Below are 10,505 nucleotides of genomic sequence, written 5' to 3'. Positions count from 1 at the left end.
ACATAACTTAAGGCTATCAGCAAGGAAATGGAGGGGAAGGCAATGTCCGTTTCCTTCCTAATTCCATACTTCATTTCCTTCATATTGCTGCTCTGTCAATATGCTTGTGGTATGTATTATTTACACTAAAATGTCTTTGTCCAAGTTATGACATAATAGATTTATAGGTATAAAATTTTTTATATTTGAAGTTACTTGTGTATTTGTGAGCCATAATCCCAGAAGAGTTTTATTACTGCTAAATTGACACAAAAACTCTAATTTCCTTACCTAAGGTGTAGAAGCATAACAAGAACACTGGACAAGTTGAGTGGTTTTCTTGCTATTGAATATATACCAGTAAATGGTTAACTAAAAACTCTTTAAACCTGCTTTGGAATGTTCTATTCAAAACAAAATAAACTGTCAGGAAGATGTTTGCAAGGTATTAGCAAATGCATGAAGTGAATATATGGCTCTATTTCTTCTAAAGATGTCAAAATATGAGCTGGGGTGTAGTATAGAAACTGACTTACATGAACTATACAGCAGTAACATGGATTCAGGCAATGTAGACTTTGTCATGGTTTTAATTATCAGATGGAATAAAACACATCTGTTTTGTTATTTCCATGTTCTGTACTTTTATTCCTATTAAAAAATATAGTAGAGCAAAAGATCTAGTTCATTAGATAAATGATCAGTATGAAGCTGGTTAACATGGTTTCATGACTCAGAGCTGAAACTGTGCTCAGCAGGGAGGTGGGACTGTGATGGCTCCTGCCAGTGCGTGGTACACCTGGCATGCCTGCGTCTGTCTGGTCATCCTTTTAGTTTCAAGTTGCTGTAGTACCTTATTTCTGCTGCCATAATGAAATGGTAAGGAAATGCCTTGTTAAAGTTTAGCTTAACATTATTAAAAAACAAAACAGTAATTACAAGGCATCACAAATGAAAGAGAAAACAAGAGGCTTATAACAATTTTGTAATGCAGTTTGTCCTTGACCACCATGACCTGTTATTCACCTGGGCTTTGATGAGTAAAATAATCTCTGTGTTTGTGACCTTTACAGCCAGAGTTAGAAGGAGCAAGTTAAAAGGGAAGGGGGGAGGGGGAAGAGGGGAAGAAATACAGAGGAAAACAAAGACAGGGAGTGTCCAGACAATGTTTATCTATGTTCTGTTTCCACGTCTATCTATGTTTGTAACAACAAAATTACACATGTGAGTAAACAAGTACAAAGAAAAGAGTAATCACAAATGAGGAACTGTATTTTATGTCACCACTCAGTCATGATCTTTGTTGTTAACTGGAAAAATGTAGTCATCTTGATCCACCAGCATTTCATTCCTATTGTGAAAAGTTAATAGAAACAAACAGCACTTGTTTTCATTTGAACAATTTAAAAGTGTGTGAGAGGGCAAGGAGAATGAGAAGTGGGTGAGCACATGCAGTATGCCAACATGTGGGAGTAAACAGCCTGCTACTTGAATTCCCACCACCTGCCCAAGGCAGTAACTGAGATGCACACAGAACTGAGGTGGATGAAGGGACCACATCGGCCAGGGTGGGAAACCTATCATGGAAATGTGTCTATCACATACCCCCTCAGTGGTATTACGCTACAGAGTGAGAAGGCACAGGCAATTACTTTGTCATCCATGTACAGGCCGAGGATCATGCAGAAGATCTGCCTCTGGATAGATTTTAGAAGAGCACCAGGCTGATGTGATACGTGGCTGTCAGCTCCATGTATCCTTCATCACAACACAGAAAATCTGACCTCTGCCACCAAGAGTCAGCACTAGTTTCTAGTGATTCCAGGCACAAGCTCCTGGTTTCCAGTAGGATCCTAATCACACAACTTTTGCTCTTAAGCTCCTCCGCATGGTCAGAGGCAACAGAGAGGATGGCTGAAGATTGTCAGCTTCTTCGGCTGAATAACAGAGGTGATCCTTGCGAACCCTGTTTCATCAATATTTGCTTTGTTTCCTCCTTTTTTTTGGTTGGCTCTAATTTTTATCAGGTCTGTGTAATGTTTAACATCTCTAATTAAGTAGAAGATGATAAACCAGTATAAGTAACAGTGTGGGGAACAGCATGGTCAGCTGAAGGCAACAAGGCTTCTGATTTTGTAAGTACTACATATGCTTTTTTTTTTTTTTAGAGAGTTGGAAATGATGCTTTCTGCAGTCAGTGGAATTTTAATATAAGGTTAATTCCATTTGTGTGTTTGTGATTTCATTCTTTGTGGATGTTGCAATGAAATATTTACCAAGCAGATGTTCAAGGGACCAGTGGGACCTGCTGTTCTGGGGGAATATGCTTAGACTGAAATCAAACTAAAAAACCCTTTGAAGTCACGGGGACTTATTAAGTACTTGTTAAAAGAGAATACTGATGTAATCACCTTCCAGGTTAGAAACAGCCTTCACAGTGACTCAAATTTAGAATAATCTCACTAGTGACTGAACAACCAGGTCCAATTTAAAAACTCTTCTGGTGACTTAATTTATAAAGCAGCAATTGAATTGCTAAGGCTAGGCTCTTTAATTAGGATCGGGGTAAGTGTAGGGGGTGGGTGGAAGGCCACAATTTAAATTTAATTGCCTCTTTTACTCCCATAGACAAACTAATATATGGTCTGGAGGAGAATTATTTTCTGCATTTTTGCAGAAAAAGTACTTCCAGATTTAACAAAACTTTTACATAATCTTCAACTTTGAAATGTTAACAAAAAATTGGTGTCAGAAATTTTCTAATCTCAAAATGTTGAAATTAATGAATGTGATTTTCATCTCTAAAAGGAAAAGTACATGAGGAAAACTTAATGCAAATATTCAGTGGTTTTCAGCTTTTGATAGAAGTACTCATTTTAGATTTCTGTAGAGAGTTATGATACCAGGAGAAGTTTTTTAACTGATCTTTTACAGCAGAAGTTAAAGACAGAGCCATGCCTAATATAAGTTTGCTGCAGAAAAAAAACCCCAGACCACACTCTTTGATCAGAAATTCTTTAAAATTTAGGCTAAGCTCTGTATGGACACAGAAAGTAATTTTTTTTTTCTTTCTCAATTACTAAAGTGTCCAATATCTCAAATAACTAGAGAAAAACAGGCTATAACAAGTTAAACATTGAATATTTTTGAAACACCTTTCGTACTATATTATTTATTTTTTTTTTCACAGTACATAAGGGTTGTTTGGGTTTCGCCTTTTTTTTTTTTTGGCAGTGAAAAAGAGGCTGCGTTCTGCTTAAAAGAGATGCAAATTGTTGAATCATATTCATGTCTACGGCCATACTTCATCTTTTGTTTTAAGGAAATTCAAATTTAGTTTTACCACTTGTTACTGTGGGTCACGGCAGTGGGCCCTGGGTGATCTCGGGCAGACTCAGTACACTCAGATCTTAGCAAATATGAGAACACACAGCTATCTATATGTTTGCTATGAAAACAAGGAAGACCATCAATACAAAAATAACACAATTGGTTAATCACCAAGAATCCTTGAACTTTGGCTGCCATCAGAAAGTCTAAATCTTTAGATAGTATCTACAGTCATCTTTTACATCTAGGGATGAATGTAGGACCAAGAGAGCTTTACCACGGACATGGGAAAATACATTCCTGAAAGAAAAGGATACAAACAGGCTGTATTGGCTGGAAACCAGAAGAGGACCCATGACAGTAGAAAAGTTCTAGAAACGTTTTCACGCTGAATATGTGAGGGCAAAAAGCTAATTTTCACTGATAGCTTCTTACAGTTCTGAAGAGGGTTTATATGGGATGCCTCCCCAGAACTGGTGGGAACTGGAATCAGTAAACCAGAGACTTGTTCCAGCTCCTGTGAAGAGCAGGCGGCTCATGTGAAGTATACCATGTCAGCTTTAGGAGAACAAGCATAATGAAGAACTTGTAATCTGCAAGGGAATTAATCTGTGCCCTTTGATGTCCAAACGGGATGAGTGTTCCTCTTCCTCTTTGACCCAGGTCCTACCCACATCCCATGCAGGTTAACCCATGGTGAGGGGCAAACCACCATTTAAGAAGTTACAAACACTCCTTGCAGCTCCCCCAAAAGGAGGATTCCTTCATTCCAGACATGCACCCCATTATTTCCTGCAAACCTGTTGCTTGTCACATGTCACTGTGCCCACCTCACTGTGCTCTCATAGTAAAGGATGGCCCAGCCTTTTGCCTTGAAATCCATGTAGGTGACCTTCTTCCATCACTTATCAGTTGTGGCCAGTAACTGGCCATGTGAGTAACCATGAAGTAAACAAGGGTGTGAATTTAACAAGCACAGGATAGTCCACGATAGCTCTCTGTCCATGTGCTGCTGCCCTGAGGAAAGTGGGGGAATTTACTCAGTCCTACTGAGTGGTGAGCTGCCTCACACTTCCTTACATTTATCAAATTGCTTTTAGGCAGATGCTGTGGAGTATTTGATGTCTTTGAAACCCACACCCTGTCTTACCTTGTAATAATAACTTGTTCATTTAGATGTACCCTGTAGGAGACAGTGTTTTGGGAAGATAATGTCATTGTTAATAAAAATTATTATGGACCGTAGTTTTATATTTTTATTGTCAATGGAAAAAAAGCATTGCTTTTTCAAAGCAGTTACCATGGAATATTATTACTTTATTATGCCTGAAATTTTCATCTCTAACCTATTTGAATTTGTTAAATAAGTTTGATGTTGTGCCCATGAGAACTTCAAGCATGCTATGTATGTTAGATATGTACGGTTGAACTATGCAACATTTATGCTAACTAACTATTCATTATTTCTTACTACCAAGCACATCATTACCATCTGCTCATTTAATGACTGTTTATTTTGTGGCAGAATAATTTGAAAAAAAGATGAAGTGTCTCCTGTGCCTGGGTTTACTCCTTGCTGTTCTTTGTGCTGTAACCCACTGCTGCCCTGAAGACATTTGCCATGAAGTCAACAATACTAATCTGAAGGATGGAAGAGAAAATTTATTAACATATAGCTGTGACAAGGAAGGCTCTAACTATGCAGATTTTGTATTTAGATTTTACAAGCAGGCTTCATCAAACGAAGCTGATAAAAATGTTTTCTTTTCTCCCATGAGCATCTCCACTGCCTTTGCCATGCTGGCTGTTGGTGCTAAATCAACCACTCTGTCTCAGATTTTTGAAGGACTGGGCTTTGACAACCTGACTGAGACTCGCATACGTGATGTACATGAAAGTTTTCACAAAGTTTTGTCAGTCCTGAACTGTGCTGATGTTAATATCACATTAAATATAGGAAATTCCCTTTTTGCAGCTACTGGGTATAAACCACAGGAGTCATTTTTACAAAATACCAAAGAATTTTATGATGCAGATTTTTTCTCCAGTGATTTTCATAAACCAGAAGAAGCTACAAGGCAAATCAATAAATATGTAGAGGAGAAAACCAAGGGAAAAATTCCTGAATTAGTTGGTCGTCTTGATCCAAATACTGTACTGGTTCTTGTGAACTATATTTACTTTAAAGGTAAGGCACTAAACATATTATTTCAATAGATAGTTTTGATAAAAATAAAAATTTTAGGGAACTTCTGATGATTTATTACTAGAGTGACAATTTAGGAAAGGGCTAAACTGTGCAGGACCTTTCAATTAAAGATTAGATCTGGCCAAATGCAAGGTATCTGATTGTTGAGAAATACTGATTTCTTGGTTTTGATTCAATTTCCTTGAAAGCTGTGACAGAAAATTTCCACTCTAGTGGATGCCTCATAGACAAGGATCCACATAGTCCCACTGGTTGAGGCCGTAATGACTATAGATGTCTCCAATATCTCTATGCTGGCTGGACATGCCAGTCAGACTTGGTGGACTGACATCCTTGCACAGGAACCCCAGTTTTAGGATAGATCTACTAGGTGCTCTGCATGAAAACCTAAGACATAGCATCTTGAGAGCCTGTGTTCCTGGAGCCTTGCTCAAATGTTAGGACTCTGTATTTGCTGATTTATTCCACACCAGGCTGAGTGCAGTCAGCTTGCACTGACTTGGGGTACGGCCTAGCAGAAAAGGCATAAGAAGGTCCTGTGAGTGAATATTTAATGCTTTTAAATGGCATTAAAGGTATTACATAGGCTTACAGTAGAAGAAGGACTCTCAACTAATCATCAGCCTTTGGTTGTTCTTCAGCAAAACATGATGTGCTCACACGAAATATGATGACCTTACTGCACAGCTAGAATTCTTTCTTGTGTATTATGGAAGAGGTTGAAGTGATTTAGGGAGCATCTTCTCCCATCAATATACCTCCAGTGCCCTACATTAAAGCTGGTCTAATTTAGATGAGCCACTCTTTATGATCTTCATGTTTGAGTGCAACAACATCTCTTTTTCCTCATTAGCTGCCTGGGAAAAGTCTTTTGATCCTTTGCTTACGTATGAGGATGATTTTTTTGTGAACACCAAAGCAACTGTTAGAGTCAACATGATGCACCGTGATGGTACCTCAAATGTCTACTATGACCAGGATCTCTCTTGTGTGGTGGTAGAGCTGCCTTACCAGGGCACTGCACGAGCATTGTTTATTCTGCCTGATGATGGAAAGATGAAGCAAGTGGAAGATGCTCTCTCCAAGGAAACTGTTTGTAAATGGGATAGCAAACTTGTGACCAGGTAACTAAGTATATGGATTGCTAGATTTGAGGACACACCATTGTTTTTAAGAAAAAATGCCAGTTTCAGATCACCTCCTACTGGACATAATGTCCTGATTACAGAAAGGGAAGTTTTAAGAAATTTCCCAAATGAGTCAGAGCAGAGCATAATCACTAAGAAACTGCAGGCTTTGTGACCTGACGGAAGGGGTAACAGCATTATAACAGCTGCCTTAAAACTTGCTTGGCTACTTTTTGACTCCTTACCTCTTCTTTCATGGTGTAAACGTGATTAATTTCCTTTGCCATATCTTAGATTTTATCCTCCTTTTCCCTTACTTTAGGTTTTCCACTAGTGGTCTGATCACTCTCTGTAACCCTTTAGCCAAAAACTCCACTAGCTGCGCATGTGCACAGGGATGAAAGAGCGACAATCAAGAAATTTTTTCTTTTCCCAAAATCAAATAGAGAATGCAGATACAAGAAGACGGTGCATCTCTCAGGATGCCAAAATTGCTCAAGAAATACAAAGGCTACCATCAAACAAACCTACAATCAAAAGAATGCTTTCAAGTGTCGCTGAGTCGTGTACCTTCCACCCCTCTGACTGAAACTGCAAGGCTTCAAGGGCTCACTGCTCTTTTTGTTTTCTTTGATCAACAGGAGATTAAATCTGCAGTTACCAAAGTTTTCTATTAGTGGGTCTTATGACATTAAAACCCTATTTGAGCAAATGGGCATTACTGAAGTGTTCTCAGGTAATGCTGATCTGTCTGGAATTAGCGGCAATCACGATCTCCAGGTCTCACAAGTAAGTAGACAGAGCTGGTGATGGGGTGGTGACTGGTTGTTTTGATCAGTTGTGTCTGGGATTTTTAAAGACTTTATTTCCCTCTCTGTATTACTGAAGTTGTAAGTAAAACTCAAAATGACATGTAGGGGGGCTAGCTCAGTAATTGTGGTTTTTTTATTAAAGAATCTGCCGGCTCACTTTTGTATTACTTTAATGTTATTACTAAAAAGCTGGATATTAAATGCATAGAAAAATTGGGCAATGTTTTAAATAACTTCTTGGCCCGGAATATAATAGTTTACATGAAATTGTGTGATATAAATGAGGAGTTCATTATGATATTTGTGTTGATTAATATCTCAGTTTTTAATGTTCCCAAAGTTTTCAGGAAATCTCCGGTTTGCAGTAGCTGAATGTGACAATGTCCATTTGAGCTATGATTTAATGCTAAAGATGCCAAATCCTGCTCCGTATTAGCATTTAAATAGCAGTTTTTAATTAACTTTGAAATAAGTGTTGCTATAGAAGTCCCAACCATCTAAGAAAATAAACTAGCTTGCACATGGGGTATCTTTATCTCACTACTCAGCACTGGTGGGAATGCATTTCAGTGTGTCCATGCTAAATTTTGGTCCTTCTTGCTCAGTCCTGGCATAGAAAATACTCCTGTTTCAAACTGTTGGAGATTTATACAATAAAGTTTCATCCACTGGATTTATTAGTCCTTTCCTCTCCTAAATGTTCCATAAGTAGAGAATTTATTTTAGTCTTGCTTCCTGTCCCATGTATAAACCACGGTGTTTTCTCCTATTCTGTGCAGGCAGTTCACAAGGCTTTGCTGGAAGTTGATGAGGCTGGAACTGAAGCTGCAGGAGCCACTGCCATAATCTTTACCAGACTTTCCTCTGCTTCTCCTACCATCAAATTCAACAGGCCCTTCCTTATTTTAATCTCTCACAAACAAACTGGCACCACACTTCTCATGGGGAAAATTGTTGATCCTACTAAGGAATAATTGCTAGGTTATTTGGCATCCTGATATTGGGCATGGCTTATAATGACTACAGTGTTTGCAGTTTTGGGCTAGGTAGTGCTGCTAACTAGACTCTGATTGCAGTATATTTAGAAGTAAATGAGAAATTTCCTTACCAAATTAACAAGAAAACCACATTGTAAAAAATCACCATCAACTGACACTTTTAAAATGTAATATTTTCCCCAGTTCAAAACTTGTATTGGGTTTGAATGGCAGGGTTTGGGTAGCAGGGGCCTGTGAGGGGCCTATAGGGATGACTTCACTAAGCAGCTGCCAGAAGCTTACCCCATGTCTCACAGAGCCACTTCCAGCCAGCTCCAAGATGGGTCTGCTGCTCCGGAAGGCTGAGCCAAACAGGAATGATATTAAAACCTCTGTGGTAACATATTTGATAAGTGAATAAAGTTATTTCAGGGAAGTAATTTAGCCCAGAGAAGTGCAGATTGAGAATAAATGATAGAAACCACCCTCCAGACACCAAGGTCAGTGAGGAAAAAGGGGAGCCAGTGCTTCATGTGCCAAAGCAAAGATCCACCTGCAGGCTGTGGTGCAGACCATGGTGAGCAGGCTGTCACCAGGCAGCCCATGGAGGTCCAGGGGAGAGCTGAGATCCACCTACAGCCCACGGAGAAGGCCCACTCAGGAGTAGGAGGATGTCCAAAGGAAGGTTGTGATCCCATGGGACACCCACCCTGGAGCAGACTCCTGGCAGGACCTGGCTTCTAGAGGAACCCACTCTAGAGCAGGTTTGCTGCCTGCACTTGTGACCATGTGGGGGACCTGTGCTGGAGCAGCCTGTGCCTGAAGGACCGCATGCTGTGGAAGGGACCCACAACGGAGCAGTTCATAAAAAATCTGTAGAAGCTGAGAAAAACACTGAAGAAGTTCATGGAGGACTGTGCCCTGTGTGAGGGACCCCACACTGGAGCAGGGGGAAGACTCCTCTTCCTGAGGAGGAAGCAGCAGCAGAACCATATGATGAATTGACCATGAGCCTTATTACACTTCTCCCTGAGCCGGGGCAAAGGTGTTTTTAAGATTTTTTTTTTTTTTAACTTCTCATTATCCTGCTTTGGTTTTGATTGGCAATAAATTCAAGAAATATCTCCAAGTTGAGTCTACTTTACCTGTGACAGTAATCAGTTTGTGATCTCTCCCTATCTTTATCTCACCTCATGAACCTTTCATTTTATTATCTCTGCATTTTCCAGTTGAGAAAACAAGTGATGGAATGACTTTAGTGGGAATTCATCATCCAACCAGTGTCAAACCACCACAATATTTCAACTTATTAATAGATTTCCCAAATTTTCCATGGAAGATAACTTTGCTTGAGTATGTTGTTATATTTAAAAGTGAATTATCTCTGCTAAGGAGTTTTGTACTGCTTCCAGTTCTGGACTATTCACCAAAAGCTTTATCTTAATAGGTAAAAACTCTTGTCATTCTACTATGTCTTCTCCAGTATTCACCTGAGCTGGTCCCTACAGAGTCCTTTCCTCCTTGCATCACTTTTTGTTGCCTAGGCTGCCTAGGCTGACCTCATTTGGAGGTATGAAAAATCCTCCATCCACCTGTTCTTTCTAATGTGTTTCAACTCTTTGCCTAGGACATCATAAGAGAATAATCCCTGAAACAATAGACCTATTCCGATGTAGTTCTTACTGTAAGTGCCTCTTTGCATTCCACAAGGTCAGCAAAAAAGTATAAGAGACAGTGGCGTAGCATAAACTATCAAAGAATTGCCTGTGAAAAAATGTCATTCATGAATAATTGCCCGGCTGTAGATGATCAATAAAATATACAATGTAATTTAAGTATATCACTGAGGGAATTACTCCAGTCTCTTGTATCATTCTACAAAACTCTTAAAACCAACACTTTCAGTTGCTCTTACTAACAGTAGTTATCAGTAAAACATGTCTGATAAAGCTGTTAAATTAGTGCAACTTTTCTCATATGGAAACTGTGATTCTTCACATTCTCTCTTTATGTGCCTGTTTGGGTAAAACCTCTTTTCAAGAAATATCTAAACAGTTGCTTGCTGTTGTGG

General features: G+C 39.2%; 1 protein-coding gene across 1 annotated transcript; it reads left to right on the top strand.

Annotated features, from left to right (window-relative positions):
• The first annotated feature begins 1,907 nt into the window (after window positions 1-1,907).
• On the top strand, window positions 1,908-9,563 carry LOC136292687 (serine protease inhibitor A3M-like). Its single transcript, XM_066188736.1, has 5 exons — window positions 1,908-2,114; window positions 4,835-5,497; window positions 6,372-6,642; window positions 7,287-7,434; window positions 8,237-9,563. The coding sequence occupies exons 2-5, from the start codon at window positions 4,852-4,854 to the stop codon at window positions 8,429-8,431; spliced, it is 1,260 nt and encodes a 419-aa protein (XP_066044833.1). The 5' UTR covers window positions 1,908-2,114; window positions 4,835-4,851; the 3' UTR covers window positions 8,432-9,563.
• Window positions 9,564-10,505: the final 942 nt, after the last annotated feature.

This window comes from Chamaea fasciata, unplaced genomic scaffold (genome assembly GCF_029207755.1).
Source record: "Chamaea fasciata isolate MVZ Bird 193981 ecotype frontalis unplaced genomic scaffold, bChaFas1.0.hap1 SCAF_7, whole genome shotgun sequence".
Classification (NCBI taxonomy): domain Eukaryota; kingdom Metazoa; phylum Chordata; class Aves; order Passeriformes; family Sylviidae; genus Chamaea; species Chamaea fasciata.
The sequence above is the reverse complement of the archived record's forward strand: the minus strand, read 5'-3'. Positions and strand labels throughout refer to the sequence as shown.

Bases quoted from the DNA above. Each gene is read 5' to 3' on its own strand.
- LOC136292687 (XM_066188736.1), top strand. From the start codon at position 4,852: ATGAAGTGTCTCCTGTGCCTGGGTTTACTCCTTGCTGTTCTTTGTGCT. The intron at 5,498-6,371 runs GTAAGGCACTAA...TTTCCTCATTAG, and splicing joins GAACTATATTTACTTTAAAG to CTGCCTGGGAAAAGTCTTTT. The intron at 6,643-7,286 runs GTAACTAAGTAT...TTTGATCAACAG, and splicing joins GATAGCAAACTTGTGACCAG to GAGATTAAATCTGCAGTTAC.